We start from the raw sequence: 24,200 nt of genomic DNA, 5'->3' as shown, positions 1-24,200 counted from the left end.
GGCAAAAAGTGGCCTCTAAAGTGTATACAAGCTTTTCCTATGATTTGACCTAGTGACCTAGTTTTTGACCCCACGTGACCAAGATTTAAAATCGTCTAGGACTTCATGATAACATTCTGACCAAATTTTATGAAGATAGAATAAAAAATGTGCCCCCTAGGGTGTAATCAAGCTTATTCTTTGATTTTATCTGGTGACCTAGTTTTTGACCCCACATGACCCAGATAAAAATTCATACGGTATTTTATGTAGACAAACATTCTGACCAAGTTTCATGCACACCAAATGAACAAGAGTGTTAACAAGCTTTTCCTTTGATTTGACTGGGTGACCTAGTTTTGACCCCATATGACCCAGTTTCAAACTTGGCCTAGGAATCATCGAGATAAACATTCTGACCAAGTTACGTGAAGATAGGGTCATAAATCTGGCCTGAAAAATGTTAACAAGCTTTTCCTTTGACTTGACCTTATGACCTAGTTTCTCAACCCATAAGACCGAGTTTCAAACTTGGCCTAGAAATCATCAAGATAAACATTCTGACCAAGTTTCATGAAGATAGGGTCATAAATGTGGCCTCTAGATTGTTAACAAGCTTTTCCTTTGATTTGCCCGGATGACCTAGTTTTTGACCCGACATGACCCAGTTTCGATCCAGGCCTAGAGATCATCAAGATAAGCATTCTGTGCAAGTTTGTATCAAATCAAAGCATAAATGAAACCTCTATACGGCTGAAAGGGCCAAAATAAAAAATTTTGCCGCTTTCAAAGGCAGCAACTCTAGAACCCAGACGGAATCTAGCCAGTTTTCGAAAGGAACCGAGATCTTATTGTGACTTAAGTTGTGTGTATGTGTGGTTAAAATCAAATATGTGTCACTTCTTCGTGTTGACAAGGTAAAAATTACCAAATTTTGGCTCTTTCAGGAGTCAATCAGGGGCCGTAACTCCAGAACCTATTATTGTATCTGACAGATTCATCATGGAATCCAAGATTTATTGCTGTTGAAGATATTTTGCAAATTTGTTTCAAATCAAACCGTAAATGAAGTCTCTATATGGCTGCAAAAGCCAAAATAGCAAAGTTTGGCCCTTTAAGGGGCCATAACTCTGCAACGCATGATGTGATCTGGCCAGTGTTCGAAAGGAACCGAGATATTATGCCAATACTAATTGTATGCAAGTTTGATTGTAGTCGATTCAGGGTGCATGTACCACGTGACTTTTTCGCTAATCTGGGGTGCCAAAAACATGGCGGATTCCTCGATAAAAGTGATATCTTCTTAAATAGCTTTTAACCAACTTGTTCAAATAAAGGGATACATGGATGAGTGCCGTCTTACATAAAAATCCAACACTCGGCTACAAGTTTTTTGTTTCAAAGTCCGTTCGTTTTCTCTAAAAGTGCAACCGCGCAACTGAAGTGAACAAAGTTGATGATGTTAAGACGGGGGTCATTTTCGTAAATTCAATAAATTAACCTTTTAAAAGACCGAAAAAGACTACTTTGCGACACATATATTTGTATAAATATTCTCTCGACATATGCACCTTAAGAAAATACAAAATAAGAGCCTTACATAGCTTCCGGGGCCAGATTTATGAAATTGCTAAGTAGGGGTCCGGTTTTGTTAATGCTAAGACGGGGGCATGATTCAACGATTTGGTAATGGAAGTCCTTGGTATTTCATTTACCCGCTTCTTAAAGTTTTTCCATGTTAATACTGCTCATTATAGAATAATCCCGTTATATGTATGTTAAAATTAAAATAGTCATGACAAATGAAAGCTTTCTACCGACTTTAAACTGCATATTTTACCTAAAGTGAAATGCTTAATTTGACTGATTTAATGAAAAATGCACCAACTTTCACTCTGTGGTGTCGGCCCGGTACAATTTCTCCTTCTTTGCTGTATAGTAAAACGAACACTTTTGGAAATGGATTCAGCGGAGAATTTCACAACAAAAAGTTTACAGCATTGAGAGCTCTGTATTTCTGATCGTATTCAATAAATCATAAAGAAACACTATCATCAACAATGAACTTCTTTGCTACATATCAAAGTACTGCAGTCACTCTTTATGATTCCTCACCCACATCTGTCATGGCCGCCAGTCTGGAATAGCTTTTCGTGACAGAAATGTTGTCCTGAAAAAAACACACGAACAAAACAACTGTTAAAGACATCAGAAATGACACAAAATGTTTAACAAGTCAAAGAAGAGATGGCTTCAAATTGGGAACTTCAAATTTCAAAGAACTGCTTCCTAGGATACAACGACCCGGAAGTACTTCAATACTTGGGTGACACCCTATGTGTCAAGTTGACACTTCTTAACAATATTACTACATTTCCAAGTCGGCTTTGGAAAAGTCTGTTTTTTATCGCATTCGTTTTGTCTTCATTGTTTAAGTTAATTGGTTTCTTTGGTTTAACTTTCGATAACTCTAGATGAAACAGGTCTCTAATTATTAAGAATGTGAACCGTTCTTGCTTTTGCTTTGCTTCTGAAAATGGTTTAGAATCTGCACAGCAATGTTAATCTCAAAATTTGTCTTTTTAGACCTTATTACTGTCACTGGCCCACATTGAATAAATCTGAATCTATGATGTCTGCAAAATCAAAAAAAAAGTTATTTGCAACCTGGCTAAATTCATATATTTTGCTAACAAACTTCAAATTCCTTAGGGTTTTCCAAGCTAGTAATAATTCTGATATAGATATTGTTGTCTTGTTAAACATTGAAACATATTGCTATTGTATTACTGGTAATGTTTCACTGAATATATCTCTCCTGAAAATTATGTTTGTACCATCTAGTTCCAGATTTTGGTAGATCTATGTTTACACTGTACATATTTTTGTATAGGCTATAAACATTGTAATGAATGTTTTATGCTTGAATAAATTATTCGTATTCGTATTCGTATTCGTCTTTTTAGATCTTGTGTGCTATTTTTACGGCTTTTATTGGAATATATACGTAAACTGCAGTTTGAAATGAAATAAATTATCATACTTTCAAAGTCTTAATTATGTTATTTAGATACATGTATTGAATTATCAGAGTATGTGCCGGTAATTTCTTCACATGTGTTGTGAAATCATAGTAAATGTTCGAAGGTTAAAGTTTAAAGAATTTTTTTAAACCATTGAATTACCACAGAAGAAAACATAATTCAGAGCCAATATTTATCATAAAACACGTTGCAAGTTTAACAGACGCAGTGATCATTTTGATACTTAATCATACTATAAAGAGGTCAAGTTCTAAGATCTCTCTCACAGACGACCGTGATTCGAAGCCCGAAACCGACCATGTCTCTTATGAAAGAAAGTGGACATTTTCTTTAAGAAGATTTGAATATGGTGCCGATTCTTCCCAGGAACGATGGTTCGATAAACTGACCACAATACAACTGGCATTAAATTTCATAAAATGAAATATACATAAAGACTAATAAGTTGAAGGTAAAATCATTTATGAATGCATGCAAAAACGTTGACACTATCTAGTTTCTTAGTAAATTGTTGCAAAGCTAATAGCACTGAAAAAGAATTAAAGCCAATTTCAGTCCCTTTCGATCTACAAAAAAAGATGAGAATCGGTTTCAAGCGTATACATCGCAGACCGATTCTTCGTTCAAACGACTTGAGACATTTACAGGCTCAGTAAAATGATATTCTGTGGGCTGTGTAGGCTATTCGATACAAAAAAAACCATATATTTTTACCAACAATATCATCGAAACAAAAACGTGCCTAGCAATAAACTAACATTTTTGGTAACAATAATTTCAAACATTTGGTTACAATCAAGGCAGTCGAGTACAATCATTACAGGTTGTTAAGCCTCAATTCACATTCAAAAATAAAAGAACTCTTATCAACAAGAATTTTTCTTAAATGCATCTTTGTCACAAAATTTTCTTTTGAACCCATTTATTAATATACTAAATGCACTTCAGTTGAAATTAATGAAGAACAATAATTATTAAAAAAAAATAAAGGGGAAAAGCGCTACCTTTCCGACCAAAAGTAAATCATAAATGACCATATTTTGAAATTCGAAATGATTTTCAAATTTACTTTGATTGAGAAGTTGGGCACCAGATCATACTAAGGGTCATTGAAACACAGGACCAAAATATCCACCCTTTACGGTCTCCTGCAAACCACGGCAGTATCAGCTGTGAAAAATGTAAAGTATTCAAAATTATAGTCAATCCAAATTCTAGAAGTAAGAAGAGATGGACAAAATGTGCAATGCTTAAAATATGCCAATGTGAGATCGTAATATAATAATGTTATTAGTCTCACCGGAAAAGACCGCTCGCCGCAGTTATACATGTAAGGTCCAAGATTTCTGTGGCCTCTTTCGTGGCGCAGAAGGCTTTTTTTGGAATTATAAGCCCTTCCGCATTCCTGGCACACAAATGTCTGAAATGTAAATGCGCTTTAGTACTACAATGATAATAATAATTCATATTTTTAAAACCAAAAAGGACATTCTGAACAAAATGTCTTAAATAAGATATCTGGAAATAACATATACATTTCGATTTCATTTGGCAACTTACTATCGCTAATGTCAGATGCGCAGATGTATTTTATTCAGCCTAAAAAAAATTAAAGTTAACTCGGCTGAAACAGAATTCATATATAACTGATGCTTTTTCAAAAACTTAACAGTATTCTTTACAAAGGTTACTATAAAATTATCTAGACATGATACTTTAATCGCGTTAGAAATGTAGTACATAAAGTGAAAGTTGATGCATTTTCAATTAATCAGTCAAATTAAGTACTAAGTAGTTCACTTTAGGTAAAATTTTACAGTTTACAGTCGGCAAAAGCTTTCATTTGTCATAACAATTTGAAATTTACCAGACATATAGCTAGATTTTTCTTAAAGTAAGCAGTATAAACATGGAAAAAAACTTAAATGAAGCAGGTTAATGAAATACAAGACTTCCAGTAACACATCTTTTAATCACGCCCCCGTCTTAGCATCAAGAAAAACGGACCCCTGTTTAGCAATTTGATAAATCTGGACTCGGAGCTATTGAAGGCTCTTAATTTGTAATTTCTTAAAGTGTATACGTCAAGACAACACTCGTACAAATATCCGTGTCGCAAAGTAGTCTTTTATGGCCTTTTAAAGGGTTTATCTATAGAATTTGCGAAATGTCCCCCGTCTTAACATCATCAAATTTGTTCACTTCAGATGCGCGGTTGCACTTTAAGAGAAAACGAGCGGACTTTGAAACAAAAAACTTGTAGCCGAGTGTTGGGTTTTCATATGAGACGGCACTCATCCATGTTTCTTTTTATTTGAACAAGTTGGTGAAAAGATATTTAAGAAAATGTTACCTTTATCGAGGAATCCGCCATGTTTTTGGCACCCCAGATTAGCGAAAAAGTCACGTGGTACATGCACCCTGCGATTGCAAAATGTTGTCTCTATCATGTTCACAAGCCAAAAATAGCAAATTTTGGGAATAACTCTAAAACCCATGACGGGATCTGGCCAGTTGTCGAAAAGAACCGAGATATTATACTCATACAAGTTGTGTGCAAGTTTTATTAAAGTTGATCGCAAAATGTGGTTTCTATCGTGTTCACAAGCTAAAAATGGCAAATTTTGGACCTTTAAGGGGCCATAACTCTGGAACCCATGATGGGATCTGGCCAGTTTTCGAAAGGAACCAAGATATTATGCCCATACAAGTCGTGTGCAAGTTTGATAAAAATCAAACACAAAATATGTTCTCTACCGTGTTCACAAGAAAACTGTGAACGGATGACGGACGGACGATCACAAAAGCTCACCCTGTCACTACGCGACAAGCGAGCTAAAAAATGAGAGGACCTTATATTGATGCTACAGACCAAGCCTGATGAAGATCCATTAAGCAGTTCATGAGAGCCATTTAAAGTTTTTTTATATTTCTTTCTCTTTTTGTTTGGTTTAACGTCACATCGACACAATTATAGGTCATACGGTGACTTTCCATTTTTTTATGATGGAGGAAGACCCCAGGTGCCTCCATACATTATTTCATAAAGAGCGAGCAACTGGGTAGAACCACTGACCTTCCGTAAGCCGGCTGGATGGCTCCTTTACATGAAGAATGTAATGCCCCGAGCGAGGCTGAACCAACATCGGCGAGAGGCGATTTGAAGTCAGGGACCTTAACCACTCGGCCGTGGAGGCCCCCCCCCCCCCATTTTCTATTTAAAGCTCTAGCGTTCCCTAAAAGGGGGCATGCGCCCTTATTTGTATAGAATTTGGAGAAGACTTTACAAAGATGGGCCATGTTAAGCGATTCACAAGCTGGGTTTTTTTTTCTATTTTAAACTGTAATGGCCCCCAAGTAATCATATGGACCGAGTCTGTATGCCACAAGACGTAGATCTGCTGGAGACCATGCTACAGTTAATACAAATATTTTTATATAATGTAGACTCGTCAAGGGCAATAACTCTTGTCATACTAAGTTGAATTTTACACTTGCAGGAAGAATACAAACACTCACCATAGACCAACTCGGTGCAAGTTACTATTTCAAAAAGATACAGATGAAAAATGCAAAAACTGTCTACCTTTGAACAATCTATTAAATAAAGTTCACAGCACATCTCAAACACTAGATACATTTACCAACCCTTCTTTTAACCATCAAGTTCCCATACTGGTAGTTTTAAAATGGTTTAACAGTAAAACAAACAAAAAATTGTTACTCGAATTTATTTCTTGTAAAAATTCATCGATTATTTGTACATTGCACGAAAATATGAATATTTTAAGCACATTAAGTATGAACATTTCAATAAATGCTGTAGTATTTTTGTTACTTAGACTTTTAATTGCAAGATACCTTCTCAATAAGAGGTGGGGGACAACTGGGTACACATGGACATATTTCTCTAAACAGCCTAACAGAGTACAATTGCCTTTACAAGTTCACAACCATTTCTTTGGGTCGGTTTATACTAATTTTAGGTTAATTTCTATGGTTGGTATATGTTCTTAGTCAAATGTAACATGTACAAAATTCAAAAAGTATAGACAGAAAGATGGCAGTTCCAACACATTAAAAACTTGTGATTTTAAGTTTAAATTTGAAACTCGAAACCATTGTGAATACTGGCCCGGAGACATTGGTTGTGAACTTGATAAGGCAATGACCCCAGTATCAAACTTAAACAAGAGGGTCATGATGACCCTGGATCGCTCACCTGAGTAATATGAGCTACATGTTTCAAATGTAAAACTGATGATAAATTATTAAGAAAGTCAGTAGGTCACATTCATAGTCAATGAAATTCAGTTTTACGATTTGTATGCAAAAATGTATGTCATCAAAATTTCAAGGCTGTATCTTAAAAAACAAATAGGTCAGTAGGTCAAGGTCACAGTCAAGTGACATCATTTTACTTGGGGTCATCAGGTAATTATAATTAAACAGTCTTGGAAACAGGATCAGATGGTTTTTTAAGTATTTTTCCTATATAACTCACATAATAACTAAGTGACCCCAGGGCGGGGCCTCTTTTAACCCCAGGGGCATAATTTGAACAGTTTTAGAGGACTACTAGACAATGCATCATACCAAATATCAAAAGCCTATGTCGTATGGTTTCAGTCAAGAAGACTTTTAAAGCTTTCTCCTATGTTAGTCTATATAAAACTTGGGACCCCCAGGGCAGGGCCTCTTTTCACCCAAGGGGTACAATTTGAACAATTTTGGTTGAGGACCATAAGACAATGCTACAAACCAAATATCAAAGGTCTAAGTGTTGTGGTTTCAGACAACTTTTTTAAAACTTTTTTTCCTCTATAAGTCTATGTAAAACTTGGGACCCCTGGGGCGGGGCCATATTTGACCCTAGGGGGATAATTTGAACAATTTTGGTAGAGGACCACTAGATGATGCTACATACCAAATATCAAAGCCCTAGGCCATGTGGTTTTGGACAAGATTTTTAAAGTTTTCCCTATATAAGTCTATATAAACCATATGACCCCCGGGGCGGGGCCATATTTGACCCTAGGGGGATAACTTGAACAATTTTGGTAGAGGACCACTAGATGATGCTTCACACCAGATATCAAAGCCCTAGGCCCTGTGGTTTTGGACAAGATTTTTAAAGTTTTTCCTTTCGGTTGCCATGGCAATCAAAGTTCTGCATGGAATTCAATTCTTTGAACAACTTTGAAAGGGGGCCACCCAAGGATCATACCTGTTAAGTTTGGTGTAATTCTGCCCAGTGGTTTTCAAGGAGAAGACTTTTTTTAGAAATTGTTGACGGACAACGCACGACGGACATCAAGCGGACACAATAGCTCACCTTGTCACTTCGTGACAGGTGAGCTAAAAACACTAAGTTTTTAATTAAGAATTAAATGTTATTTCTGTGTGTTTAGTAGGTATTAACAACACTGGGACTATTTGCAAACCATGAATCACGCTAGGGATTCTTTAATGATTTGTCAAAATGTTTAAATTTTTGGTGTCCAATTTTGATTTCCCTAATGTGCCACTTTGCTAATGCTTTTTTTGTGAATGACTTCTGATGGTGCATGAAATCCACCCATGGCATTATTACACCTATGTTGTTTACATGAAAATAAACGTTTTTTTTTTCTTTCTATACAAATAATATAGTAAATGTAAATATTGTGTTGTAACTCCTTAGAATGTCTATATTGCCAAGGTTGTGTAGAGGTTGTAGTAATTATTTAGAGTTATATTCATAAAACATTTTACTTTCCACATACTTAACTCTTAGCCTGCTAGCGGCGATTGGTTTTGCCTTTGCGACCAGTGCAGACCAAGATCAGCCTGCACATCCGTGCAGTCTGATCATGGTCTACACTGTTCGCTATTCAGTCAGTAAATTTTTAGTAAACACCCCTTCAAATGATAAATGGTACTGCCCAAATTGGAAGATGGACCAGTCCATAATAGAAATTTAGCATGGTATGGGTTAAAGCAGTGCACGTAACCTCACATTAATGTCTCAAGCCATAACACTGAGAACATGGCATATCCTTAAAGATTATCGATAAAAAATTTACAGAGTCTTTATGATATCATTCAAGTGCTGTGATTTTTTTGGTTGGATTTAAGGTCAAATTGACACAATTATAGGTTATGTGGCAACCAAGTGCAGACTCCAAGTGCAGAGTGTGAAACAGTTTTATCTGGTGTGTCATAAAGACAACAATGCACACACCATTTGATACTAAAACGTGTTTTGTCATCACTGTACAAATAGAAGGGTAACTGAACTTTTTAAACTGGACAGTCAAAATGGTCGCCATAAATATTTTATGCATAACTCGACTATTTTCTTTCCTCCTTGTTTTCAAGTCACAGAAAATTATAACATTACACCATATCTGCCCTAACACATGAAATGAATTTACAATATGCATTAATTTCACTGGTCTAGTCCGATACAAGGTATCAATGGCAACAGCCATTTGTGTGAGCATGCATGTGTCCATTCATTTTAGATTCTACTCCATGGGCTTTCGCTACTGGTTTCTGTGCCGGTGTTTTTCGCTTTATTGCCTTGCTAAGGATCCAGTATCGTGCTTCCTCCTCGTACATTCCATCCTCAGGCGATATGTCGTCAATTTCGTACCTGAAATGCCGAAAAAATTTCTTTATTGAAAGCCATCGAAAGAAGTGTAACAAGAGCTCCTAGAACACAAAATGCCCCCCTTGATGCATTCATTTGACCTACTGACCTCAAAATCAATAGGGGTCATCTGCTGGTCATGATCAACCTCCCTATTAAGTTTCGTGATCCTAGGCCAAAGAGTTCTCGAGTTTAATATCGTCCGGAAATGGTTTAACTGTTCCGAGTCACTGTGACCTTGACCTCTGACCAACTGACATCAAAATCAATAGGGATCATCTGCTGGTCATGACAATCCTCCCTATCAACTTTCATGATCCTAGGCCCAAGCGTTCTTGAGTTATCATCTGGAAACTGTTTAACTGTTCTGGGTCACTGTGACCTTGACCTTTGATGTACTGACCTCAAAATCAATAGGGGACATCTGCTGGTCATGCCCAACCTCCCTATCAACTTTCATGATCCTAGGCCCAAGCGTTCTCATGTTATCATCTGGAAACTATTTAACTGTTTCGGGTCACTGTGACCTTGACCTTTTACCTACTGTCCTCAAAATCAATAGGGGACATCTGTTGGTCATGACCAACCTCCCTATCAACTTTCATGATCCTAGGCCCAAGCATTCTCATGTTATCATCTGGAAACCATTTAACTGTTTCGGGTCACTGTGACCTTGACCTTTGACCTACTGACCTCAAAATCAATAGGGGTCATCTGCTGGTCATGACCAACCTCCCTACCAACTTTCATGATCCCAGACCCAAGCGTTCTTGAGTTATCATCCGGAAACCGATAGACCGACATCTGCAAAACAATGTACCCCTCTAGCTATTTCACCCCTACCTTGGTCCTAGTGACCTGGATCAAGCTCTTGATAAGGTCAACAATCCATGCTAGCTTGATGAATATCGTCCCCACAGCCAAGATACGGGTTGGACATGAAATGAAGCTATTTGACTGCCAGGTGAAACCTGAAACTTAGGATATATACTCTACACATAGTCGTGATGAGAGTAACAACTAATGCTGGTTTAATGTAATTCCTTCTAACATTTAAGAGGATATGGAGCAGACATAAAATAAAGCTACTTGACCTTAAGCCTCCCAAGTGTGGCCTGGACACTGGACCTAGTGACCTTGCTTTTGTGCTCTGCACATTATCTTGATGAGACTAGCAACTGATGCTAGATATATGAAGATATTGAGCGAACAAAAAAAATGCTATTTGACCTCCAAGTGTGACCTTGCCCTTGCCCTCTGTCATGTGTTTATTTCCTCTTACGACAGTAAACATGACATGTGTACTTTTTTGAAAATCCATCAAACCATTTTGGAGATATGCCTCCAGACTGACCGGTGTGCACGACTCCAATATAGCCCAACCATATTTCATATCCTAGCACGGTATAATAAGTTTATCTAACTTTTTTGTTCTGATTTACAGTTTTAAACAATATAAGGAAATATCAAAAACAAACAAAATCTTGTTCATTCACTATGTAGAACATTCTTAGGGTCACAGTTGGACAAAGTTCATGTACAGTGTGCACTGTGGCATGATACAATAACATTTAATGTTTCATTTAATGGATGATATCATCCTTTTAGAGACTTCAGACTTGAACACTGCCTTCGGGTGCCATCGCTCGCCTTCAAGTGCTAGACAATATGTAAGAAAAGAATTAAAGTTCAGATTTTCTAAGTACAAAAAGGGCCATAGTTCTGACAAAATCTATATCATGGTTATGGTTCTTGGCCTACAGGATCCCCTAATGATGATAAATAAGTGTGCAAAGTTTCAAATCTTTAGCCCTTAGTTTTTGAGAAAAGACGGACCTCAACAAACATTTTAACCAAGAAACTCAAATTTTCTAAGTATAACAAGAGGACCATGATGGTCCTGAATCGCTCACCTCTTCCCACATGACCCAGTTTTGAGTATGACGTCGTTTTTTCTATTATTTGACATAGTGACCTAGTTTTTCAGCTCATGTGACCCAGTTTTGAACTTGACCTAGATATTATCAAGATAAAAATTCTGACCAATTTTCATGAAGATCCATTGAAAAATATGGTCTCTAGAGAGGTCACAAGGTTTTTCTATTATTTGACCTATTGACCTAGTTTTCGAAGGTACGTGACCCTGTTTTGACCTTTAACTAGATCTCATCAAGGTGAACATTCTCACTATTTTCATGAAGATCTCATGAAAACATGGCCTCTAGAGAGGTCACAATGTTTTTCTATCTTTATACATACTGGCCTAGTTTTTGACCGCACATGACCCAGTTTCGAAACTTGACCTAGATTCATCAAGGTGAACATTCAGATCAATTTTCATGAAGATCCATTGAAAAATATGGCCTCTAGAGAGGTCAAAGATTTTAATAATTTTAGACCTACTGACTTAGTTTTTGACCGCAGTTGACCCAGTTTCAAACTTGACCTAGATATCATCAGATGAACATTCAGACCAACTTTCATACAGATCCCATGAAAAGTATGGCCTCTAGAGAGGTCACAAGGTTTTTTTATTATTTGACCTACTGACCTAGTTTTTTAAGGCACGTGACCCAGTTTCAAACTTGATCTAGATATCATCAAGGTGAACATTCTGACCAATTTTTATGCAGATCCATTCACAAGTATGGCCTCTAGAGGGGGTCACAAGGTTTTCCTATTTTTAGACCTACTGACCTAGTTTTTGACCGCCACATGACCCTGTTTCGAACTTGACCTAGATATCATCAAGAAGAACATTCAGACCAATTTTCATACAGATCCCATGAAAAATATGGCCTTTAGAGAGGTCACAAAGTTTTTCCATTATCTGACCTACTGACCTAGTTTTTGATGGCACGTGACCCACTTTCGAACTTGACCTAGATATCATCAAGACGAACATTCAGGGCCAACTTTCATACAGATCCCATGAAAAATATGGCCTCTAGAGAGGTCACAAGGTTTTTCTATTATTTGACCTACTGACCTAGTTTTTGAAGGCACGTGACCCACTTTCGAACTTGACCTAGATATCATCAAGGTGAACATTCTGACCGATTTTCATGAAGATCTCATGAAATATATGGCCTCTAGAGAGGTCACAAACTTTTTCTATTTTTAGACCTACTGACCTAGTTTTTGACCGGACGTGACCCAGTTTCAAACTTGACCTAGATATCATCAAGATGAACATTCAGACCAACTTTCATACAGATCCCATGAAAAATATGGCCTTTAGAGAGGTCACAAGGTTTTTCTATTATTTGACCTACTGACCTAGTTTTTGACGGCACGTGACCCAGTTTCGAACTTGATCTACATATCATCATGGTGAATGTTCTGATCAATTTTCATGAAGATCCCATGAAAAAAATGGCCTCTAGAGAGGTCACAAGGTTTTTCTATTTTTAAACCTACTGACCTAGTTTTTTATGGCACGTGATCCAGTTTCGAACTTGACCTAGATATCATCAAGGTGAATGTTCTGACCAATTTTCATGAAGATCTTGTGAAATATATGGCCTCTAGAGAGGTCACAAGGTTTTTCTATTTTTAGACCTACTGACCTAGTTTTTTAAGGCACGTGACCCAGTTTCAAACTTGACCTAGATATCATCAAGGTGAACATTCTGAGCAATTTTCATGAAGATCTTGTGAAATATATGGCCTCTAGAGAGGTCACAAGGTTTTTCTATTTTTAGACCTACTGACCTAGTTTTTGACAGCACGTGACCCAGTTTCCAACTTGACCTAGATATCATCAAGATGAACATTCTGACCAATTTTCATAAAGATCCCATGAAAAATGTGACCTCTAGAGTGGTCACAAGCAAAAGTTTACGGACGGACGCACGCACGGACGGACGACGGACACCGCGCGATCACAAAAGCTCACCTTGTCACTTTGTGACAGGTGAGCTAAAAAGGGCCATAATTCTGACAAAATGAGTTATGGTTCTTGACCTACATAGTCCCCTAATGATGATAAACAAGTGTGCAAAAGTTCTAAGCTGTAGCTCTTACAGCTTTTGTGAGAAGGTGGACCAAAACAAAAATTTAAACCAATGGCGATGCAGACGATAAAGTGAAGACAATACCTCGTAGATTTTTTTCAAAAATCAGACGAGCGAAAAATGTATGAAACACCAGATAACATGAACTAGTGGACTCATAATGACACTGTACAACTTCAGTGTGGTGAGATATACTCCTTAGGCAATTCTGCATTCTTAGGACGTAGATGTAGTTCAACGTGCACATGGTTACAGCTTTCAATGAAGATCAGTTTTGTTTGTTTCACATTTAACGCCGTTTTTCAACAGTATTTCAATTATGTAACAGCGGGCAGTTTACCTGACCAGTGTTCCTGGATTCTGTACCAGTACAAGCCTGTTCACTGGAAGTAACTGTTAACATCCCCACATGAATCGGAGGATGAACAATATCAGACACAATGTCTTTTATCAAATTGTCACGGAGAACATAAACCCTGCCAGGGATTGAACTTACAACCATGCAATTTGTAGATCTGCGCTTTCCCTATTGAGCTAATGGTGGAAGGCTCAATAAAGATAAGAGAATACAGAAATCAGGTACTGGGAATACCTAACTTGCCAATTGTCATTACTGGTCGACTACATTAAAACAATGTAAATGAGAAAGAGTAAATGAGAGAGAAAACAAAACTTTTACTAAATAAAGGATACAAAGAGCTATTATGGGTATTTCCATTTTGGGTAATACATTTGCAGTACATATCCTACAAGTGCACATCTTCTGTCACTACCCACTTTTAAACACAAGCATGTATTTCACATGTGATTCATTTCTTAACTAACCCTTACCCTGTTAAATTTCTATGATGAACTTGTCCATCTTTCAATTTGGACAGTACCATTACCTGTTAAAAGGGGCGCTTACCAAAAAGATACTGTCTGAATGGCAAACAGTGCAGATCATGATCAGACTGCATGGATGTGCAGGCTGATCATGATCTGCACTGGTCACTAAGGCAGAATAAATGGTGTCCAGCATGATAAGGGCTAAGCAACTTACTTGAGAGCTTCCATGAAGAAGGTTACAGCTGAATCATTTGATTTAAACACTGTCAACATCACTTTACCCATCTCAGTTCTAGAAAGAAATAAAATGGTTTCTACAAACATAACATCTTCAGAAATAAAAGGTTATCTAACACATGTTTTTTTTATTAAAAGTCTGAGTCTAACAGGTGAGAAACTAAGTCAGCAACATGATAAGTTGGTACATACATACATAACCTATCCTTACAGTGTTAACTGACAACTACAATAGGTCTCAGAATCACAGTTCCACATTGTGAATGCAAGGAGTCACTCATTCGAGGGCTCTACACTGCCATCACTTCAAATTTGCGCAGTGATTTGTCATCACAGACATGTAAATATTCATGCTCCAAGGCACAAAAGTTTCAGCTTCTTACCAACAGGTATGTACGTGTTTGAGTTTAGCATCGTTTCAACAATTTTTCAGTCATATAAATGATGGTGTCTACTTGTAGCAGAGAGCATAATGCTGAAGTTTATAGTGTTGCTACACTGGAATATCATACGCCACCCACTCACATTATACTAACACTGGGCAAACCAGTCCTAAACCTATCCTCTTAATGCTTAGAGGTAAGCGAGGAAGCTATTAGCGCCATTTTTCATGTATTTGATATGATGTGGCGTTTTGAAGCAAAATTATGGATCTCACGCCAACAGGTTCTTTAAACAAGAGATCACAGAGTGATCTTGGTGCCCACCAATGTGCCATTTTTGAGTGTTCCAAATTTCAAGACTTAATGACTAGCTGAAAGTCAAAATTCATTTCCGTACACAACACTGTGCATGTGGTCCAAATTCGAAAACTGTAGCTTGAGAAATGTGAAAGTAGGTCACTAGATCAATTTTCAAGGACAAAGTTCTTTGTACACAAAACTATACATGTGCATCAAGTTTGAAGGCTGTAGTTTGAGAAATGTGAAAGTAGGTCACTAGGTCAATTTTAAGGTCAAAGTTTATTTCGGTACACATAACTATGCAAGTGGTCCAAATTTGAAGGCTGTACCTTGAGAAATGTGAAAGTAGTTCACTAGGCCAAAATCAAGGTCAAATTACACTTCAGAACACAAATCTATGCATGTGGTCCAAATTTAAAGCCTGTACCTTCAAAAATGTGAAAGTAGGTCACTAGGTCAATGTCAAGGTCAAAGTTTGTTTCGGTACACAATCCTATGCATGTGGTCTAAATTTGAAGCCTGTAGCTACAGAAATGTGAAAGTAGGTCACTAGGTCAATCTTAAGGTCAAAGTTCATTTCGGTACACAAAACTATGCAAGTTGTCCAAATTTGAAGGCTGTAGCTTGAGAAATGTGAAAGTAGGTCACTAGGTCAAAATCAAGGTCAAATTTTATTTTGGAACACAGAACTATGCATGTGGTCCAAATTTGAAGCCTGTACCTTCAAAAACGTGAAAGTAGGTCACTAGGTCAATGTAAAGGTCAAGGTTTGTTTCGGTACATAAAACTATGCATGTGGTCCAAATTTGAAGGCTGTAGCTACCGAAATGTGAAAATAGGTCACTAGGTCAAAATCAAGGTCAAATTTCATTTCAGAACACGAAACTATGCATGTGGTCCAAATTTGAAGCCTGTACCTTCAAAAATGTGAAAGTAGGTCACTAGGTCAATGTCAAGGTCAAAGTTTTTTTTCAGTGCACAAAACTATGCATGTGGTCCAAATCTGAAGGCTGTAGCTACAGAAATGTGAAAGTAGATCACTATGTCAAAATCAAGGTCAACTCATGTCAAGGTTCATCTTGCCACTCAAAACCATACAGTCATGTGGTCCAAATCTGAATGTTGTAGGTTACTGACAAGAAAATTTTAAAAGCTTTTCCCTATACAAGTCTGTATAAACCATGTGACCCCCAGGGCCGGGCATATTTGACCCTACGGGGATAATTTGAACAAACTTGGTAGAGAACCACCAGATGATGCTACATTACAAATGCCAAAGCCCTAGGCTTTGTGGTTTGGACCAGAAGATTTTCAAAGTTTTTCCTTATATAAGTCTATGTAAACCATGTGACCCCCGGGGCGGGGCCATATTTGACCCTACGGGGATAATTTGAACAATCTTAGTAGAAGACCACTAGATGATGTCACATACAAAATATCAAAGCCCTAGGCCCTGTGGTTTTGAACAAGAGGTTTTTCAAAGTTTTTCCATATATAAGTCTATATAAACCATTGTGACCCCCGGAGCGGGGCCATATTAGATCCCAGGGAAATAATTTGAATCATCCTGGTAGAGGACCACTAGATGATGCTTGATACCAAATATCAAAGCCCTAGGCTCTGTGGTTTTGGACAAGAAGATTTTCAAAGTTTTTCCCTATATAAATCTATGTAAATTATAGAAATAAACAAAGGGCCATAACTCATTCAAAAATTGTTGAACCAGTCTGATTTTCAGGGGGACACAACTAGGGTACCAATACATCATTCTGACAAAGTTTGGTCAAAATCCCCCTGGTAGTTTCTAAGGAGATAACGAGAAATTGTTAACGGTAGGACGGACGGACAGAATGACGGACGGACGACGGACCACGGACGCAGGGATTTGAATAGCCCAACATCTGATGATGGTGGGCTAAAAAACGGGCATATTCTATTATATGGCCAGTTACCCTTGATCGTGCCTTATCATCAAATTCGTGCCCCCAAAAACGGAAGGAATGGCGCCTCTCGCGACCACTGCGCGTGTCCAAGTACCTATCAACTTTCGAAATAAGTTTTTTATTTGTCACTTTAACAGTCAAAATGCGACAGAAACATGTAACAAGAGGACCATAATGGTCCTGAATCGCTCACCTATCCCCACATGACCCAGTGTTGAACTGAGTATGATGTCGTTATTTCTATTATTTGACAAAGTGACCTAGTTTTTGAGCATATGTGACCTAGATATCATCAAAATAAAAAATTCTGACCAATTTTCATGAAGATCCATTGAAAAGTATGACCTCTAGAGAGGTCACAAGGTTTTTCTATTATTTGACCTAATGACCTACTTTTTGAAGGCATGTGACCCACTTTTTAACTTGACCTAGATATCATCAAGATGAACATTCTCACCAAATTTCATGAAGATCTCATGAAAAATATGGCCTCTAGAGAGGTCACAAGGTTTTTCTATTTTTAGACCTACTGAACTAGTTTTTGACCGCACGTGACCCAGTTATGAATTTGACCTAGACATCATCAAGCTGAACACTCTCACCAATTTTCATGAAGATCCATTGAAAAATATGGCCTCTAGAGACGTCACAAGGTTTTTCTATTTTTAGACCTACTGACCTAGTTTTTGACCGCACCTGACCCAGTTTCGAACTTGATCTAGATATCATCAAGATGAACATTCTGATCAATTTTCATGAAGATCTCTTGAAAAATATGGCCTCTAGAGAGGTCACAAGGTTTTTCTATTTTTAGATCTACTGACCTAGTTATTGACCGCACGTGATCCAGTTTGGAACTTGACCTAGATATCATCAAGGTGAACATTCTGACTAATTTTCATAAAGATCCCTTGAAAAATATGGCCTCTAGAGAGGTCACAAAGTTTTTCTATTTTCAGACCTACTGACCTAGTTTTTGACCGCACATGACCCAGTTTTGAACTTGCCCTAGATATCATCAAGGTGAACATTCTGACCAATTTCCATGAAGATCCGTTGAGAAATATGGCCTCTAGAGAGGTCACAAGGTTTTTCTATTTTTAGACCTACTGACCTAGTTTTTGATCCCACGTGACCCAGTTTCGAACTTGACCTAGATATCATCAAGGTGAACATTCTGACCAATTTTCATAAAGATCCCATGAAAAATGTGACCTCTAGAGTGGTCACAAGCAAAAGTTTATGCACGCAACACGGACGATGGACGCTGCGCGATCACAAAAGCTCACCTTGTCACAAAGTGACAGGTGAGCTAAAAATAGTCCTATTACAACAATACCCTAACACCTCAAGCCTTTAATGTGTTCAATTCTGTCTGAAATGGCCCATAAATCCTGAAATTTGCGTAGTTTACAATCTTCTGCATTCCAACAACATGGAGATGCTTGACACACTCCTGTCACGTGATACTGATCATGGAAAATTACCTGTAACGTATACTTACACCGAAAAGTTGCGCTACGCATTATCATACAAAATGCCAATTAAAATCCAATTACGGATTGAGGTTTAAAGTAAATTTTTATATGATCTGAGATTTCTGACATTAAATTATATGGCAGAGTTCCTGTACCCAAACTGACCAGCAGTAATGTCAAACTACATCAAAATATCAAAAATGTAAAATAAATCTACAAAAAAAAGTAAGAAAAAAATGTTGATATTCATAGTTCAGATTTAAAACTTTGCCTTTAAAATTTTGTAAGTAGTTGGGCAGTTTTTAATTATTTGCATTTATTACCACAATGCCTTTCAAAACTTCATGAAATTTACATTAATCTATAGTGGTATGAAAAAACTTTTGTTGTGAAGTATAGAACTGGTTCTCCTGATCATAGAGACTTTTGTTGAAAGCTGGGAACCAAGGGGCACGAATCTGATGATAAGCGTTTCAGCGATCCAGAGTGTCAAGGTTGGCTAATACAGATGTGTTTATTTTTATAAACATGTAGGATTCTTTCAGTTTTTTTGTTGTTCAAACAAAGATAGAAGTGCAGTTGTTACAGAAAACAGAAAACTGTTAAGTTTACGTCTATTTCATAAAGGAGTAACATGTAATTAACCACTAAGGTGCACAAATATATGGTAACACGGCATACATATATTTTTTATTATAACTATAACCATATTTTTCTATTTTTAATTACCCAATGGCATTAAAATGACCTTTTTGTCACCAAAAAAGAAACGAAAAAAGAAACAGAAATTTTTTGGATCTCAGTGAGATTTGAACCGACACCCTTCCATTCCACAATGCAAAAATCTATTTTTTATTTCAAATATGACCCCATTTTTCTATTTTAGCTACAATGACCTTGACCCTGATCCAAGTGACCTCAAATACATTTCCAACCTTTTGTGTTTGATAAAAGCTATCTACACTTCAAGTATACTGACAATAAATGTACCTAAACTAAAGATATTGAGTGGAAGCCATTTTTCTATTTTTAGTAACAGTCACACCAAATATCATTCAAAGCTAATTTTTCAGACAAGCTTGCTGTACACAAAGTTTGGTGGCAGTAAGTAAGTCCAAACTAAAATCATAAAGCGGAAACCACCTTTTTAATGATCACACACAAATTTTTTTTTATTTTTATCACAAAAATCTATTTTTAGTAACTGTGACCTTGACTATGACCTTTTTATCAAAAAAAAAAAAGAAAAAAAAGAGAAAAATTTTTTTGGATCTCGGAAGGATTTGAACCGACGCCCTTCCGTCTCACTGACTAAAAAGTAGCTTTTGGCCCAATGCTCTAGACCACTGCGCCACCATGGAATTTTCTAAGTGTGAAGATTAAATAAGTTATCCTGACCTTGAACTTCCCAATGACCTCATATACAATCCCAAAATTGGTTTTTCTATAAGCTACCTGTAGGCCAAGTTTAATTTCAATATATCAATGCAAACTAAAGTTATTGTGCGGAAACCAATTTTTCTATTTTTAGCAACAGCGACCTTGACCTTGACCCAAATGATTCCAAATGCAATCCCAACCTTTGTCTCCTTACCATCTATTTACAGGCCAAGTTTGGTTTCTATAGCTTGTTCCAAACTAAAGGTATTGTGCAGAAACCAAGTTTGACACCCGCCCGCCCGACGTCATACCCCAATCTAGTAACTGGTTTTCTATGAAAACCTGGTTAAAAATGGGCCATAACTGAGCTAAAGTCCTTGTCCTAGTCTTTAGTCTTGCCTAAATATGTAGACTATGATGGTAAACAAGTGTTCAAAGTTTCAAAGCCATACATGACAAACAGGTTAGACAAAATGTGGACTGGTATGAAAAACTTAACAGATTTCCAAGTCCAAAAAGGGCCATAATTTAGCCAAAATAGTTGACAGAGTTACATACTCTTGCCTACAGATGGAAATCATGACGATAAACAACTGTTCAAAGTTTCAAAAGCCACATATCAAAAACAACACGCTGACTTGTACGAAAACTGAACCAATTTCCAAGTCCAAAAAGGGCCATAATTCAGCCAAAATACCTGACAGAGTTATGTACTCATGCCTACAAATGGATATCATGATGATAAGCAAGTGTTGAAAGTTTCAAAGCCACAGACAAAACATGGACTTTTACGAGAACTGAAACAATTTCCAAGTCCAAAAAGAGCCATAACTCAGCAAAAGTAGTTCACAGAGTTATGTACTTTTGCCTACAGATGGAAGTCATAATGATATAAACAACTGTTCAAAGTTTCAAAGCCACATGTCAAATAGTTTTGACAAAACATGGACTTGTACAAAAACTGTACCAATTTCCAAGTCCAAAAAGGGCCATAATTCAGCCAAAATAGTTGACAGAGTTATGTACTCTTGCCTACAGATAGAGACTGTTATAATAAACAAGTGACAAAAGTTTCAAAGCCATATGTCAAACACTTTACACAAAATGTGAACTGGTATGAAAAACTTTAAGATTTTAAGTTAAAAGGGGCCATAATTCAGCCAAAATCCTTGATGGAGTCAAGTACTCTTGCCTAAAACTGGACATGTTGATGGTACACAAGTGTTGAAAGTTCAAAGCTTTATCTCAGAAGACTGTCCAAATGTGGGCTGGTACGAAAAACTTAACCAAGGTGTGCCACTGACGCCGTGGTGAGTAGGACAGCTCTACTTATTCTTCGAATAGTCGAGCTAATAAAAGGTTATCTAACACATGTACTTTAACCAAAAGTCTGTGTCTTATAGGTGGGTCATAAACTGTATTCAGATGCAAACTAGGCCAGCAACATGACATGATGTTAAACACGTACACAAACTATCCTTTCCGAATTAATTGTCACCTACAACAGGTCTCAGAATCACAGTTCCACACTGTGAATGAAAAGGAGTCACTCTTTCGAGGGCTCTACAGTGCATTCTCTTCAAATTTGCGCAGTGATTTGTCATCACAGACAATTTAATATTCATGCTTCAAGGCACAAAAGTTTCAGCTTCTTACCAGAAGGTATGTATGTTTCACTTTAGCATCTTTTCAACAATTTTTCAGTCATATAAATGATGGTGTCTACTTGTAGCAGAGAGCATAATGGAATATCATACGCCACCCACTCATATCATACTAACACTGGTCAAACCAGTCCTAAAACTATCCTCTTAATGCTTAGAGGTAAGCGAGGAAGCTATTAGCGCCATTTTTCATGTCTTTGGTATGATGTGGCCAAGGAGTACACCAAAGGACTCCCACACTCAAAGCGGGCACTCTAATGAGGCCGTCCTCTAACTAACATGTATCAATGTTTCTTTGGACGTTATGAAGCATATTTATGAATCGTATCTTTCTTCCCAAAATTTCTCAATAGTGTCTAGCTTTCATATTCAAAAAAAGAATTTATCACAACTGTCATTAAATAATGAAGCTGTTTTTCACATCTTCCCTTATAGATTTCAACTTCCAATACTGTAAGCACATACAAACAAAACTCAATGCATTTCACTATTTGAGTAAAAATTACACAAAAATAGTACAGATGATATTCCAACAACAACAAAAAAATACTTTGTGTAGACACACTAAATTGAATCTCAAATTCCTTAAAAAAGTAAATGCACGAAACTTGCAAATTACATAATTCTTTCAGGTAAAAGTTCAAAGAGGGATACTTTGTACTTACTTATAAGCCAAAAGTTCAAGTATCTGCATGAGGAATTTTCCCAAGCCTTTTCTTCTGAATGGTTCTGTAAGCTGAATCTCATAGCTGGAAAAAAATTGGACAATTTATATCAAATACATCTAAAGAAGAAAACCTAACCTCATTCCATGTCATCTACATCAACCTCATCACCCCACCCACCCTGTGTCATCTACATCAACCTCACCACTGCACCCACCCTGTGTCATCTACATCAACCTCACCACCCCACCCATCCCGTGTCATCTACATCAACCTCACCACCCCACCCATCCCGTGTCATCTACATCAACCTCACCACCCCACCCATCCCGTGTCATCTACATCATGTCATCTACATCAACCTCACCACCCCACCCACCCTGTGTCATCTACATCAACCTCACCACCCCACCCATCCCGTGTCATCTACATCATGTCATCTACATCAACCTCACCACCCCACCCACCCTGTGTCATCTACATCAACCTCACCACCCCACCCATCCTGTGTCATCTACATTATTAGTTTCTTCGTAAATTAACCTGGGGTGTGAAATTTATTTTCAATACACGCCCTCCAGGACAAGTTGCCAGTACCAATAAAATTCCTTTCATCAGCCCACCTGTCTCTTTGGATATCAAATGTGACACAGTACTAGTGATGGGCAAATCGGTTAGATTTGCCAACTGATTAATCGGCATAATCGGACAAGCCAACCGGTTTGATTAATCGGATATAATCGGAAAATCGGTTACTCTAGTTGCATATCTAAAAGTTCACCTCACAGTGTATGTTTTATGTCATTACTTAAGAAATGAACCACACAGATATCAAATATCATACTTCTATTGTATCCCTTCATAAACACGAGTAAGTTAACACCATAAAAGTAAAATATTTGCGAAGATAGTAAACTTTAAATCAGGTACTCGTCTTAATATCACTAGGGACGTATCCAGTGATATTGTGTTATCAAATTAAAAATTTTTGGAACAAAAAAGTATTAACGATTTATTAATTCTTAGTTAACGACTGGAAATTATGATTTCAATCCCACAAAATCAACAAGAGGTCCATAATGGTCCAGAATCGCTCACCTATCCCCACATGACCCAGTGTTGAACTGAGTATGACGTCATTATTTCTATTATTTGACATAGTGACCTAGTTTTTGAGCACATGTGACCTAGATATCATCAAGATAAAAAATTCTGACCAATTTTCATGAAGATCCATTGAAAAATATGACCTCTAGAGAGGTCACAACATCTTTCTATTATTTGACCTAATGACCTAGTTTTTGAAGGCACGTGACCCACTTTTGAACTTGACCTAGATATCATCAAGATGAACATTCTCACAAATTTTCATGAAGATCTCATGAAGAATACGGCCTCTAGGGAGGTCACAAGGTTTTTCTATTTTTCGACCTACTGACCTAGTTTTTGACCGCACATAACCCAGTTTCGAAAATGACCTAGATATCATCAAGCTGAACACTCTCACCAATTTTCATGAAGATCAATTGAGAAATATGGCCTCTAGAGAGGTCACAAGGTTTTTCTATTTTTTAGACTTACTGACCTAGTTTTTGACCGCAAGTGACCCAGTTTCGAACTTGACCTAGATATCATTAAAGGTCCATTAC

General features: G+C 37.2%; 1 protein-coding gene across 1 annotated transcript in view; it reads right to left on the bottom strand.

Moving 5' to 3' along the window:
* Positions 1–6,740: 6,740 nt before the first annotated feature.
* The window catches only part of LOC123541317 (N-alpha-acetyltransferase 40-like), a 33,537-nt gene continuing 16,077 nt past the window's right edge, over positions 6,741–24,200 (bottom strand). Inside the window, exons 7-9 of the mRNA XM_053544738.1 lie at positions 22,552–22,635; positions 14,716–14,793; positions 6,741–9,660 (exon numbers count right to left, since the gene is read on the bottom strand). Coding sequence (XP_053400713.1) covers positions 9,480–9,660; positions 14,716–14,793; positions 22,552–22,635 — 343 coding nt within the window. The 3' untranslated portion in view covers positions 6,741–9,479. The remainder of the gene's footprint in view (positions 9,661–14,715; positions 14,794–22,551; positions 22,636–24,200) is intronic.

The sequence above is a fragment of the Mercenaria mercenaria genome, chromosome 1, assembly GCF_021730395.1.
Source record: "Mercenaria mercenaria strain notata chromosome 1, MADL_Memer_1, whole genome shotgun sequence".
NCBI classification, from domain to species: domain Eukaryota; kingdom Metazoa; phylum Mollusca; class Bivalvia; order Venerida; family Veneridae; genus Mercenaria; species Mercenaria mercenaria.
Note: the sequence above shows the minus strand (reverse complement) of the source record. Positions and strands in the feature narration are given on the sequence as shown.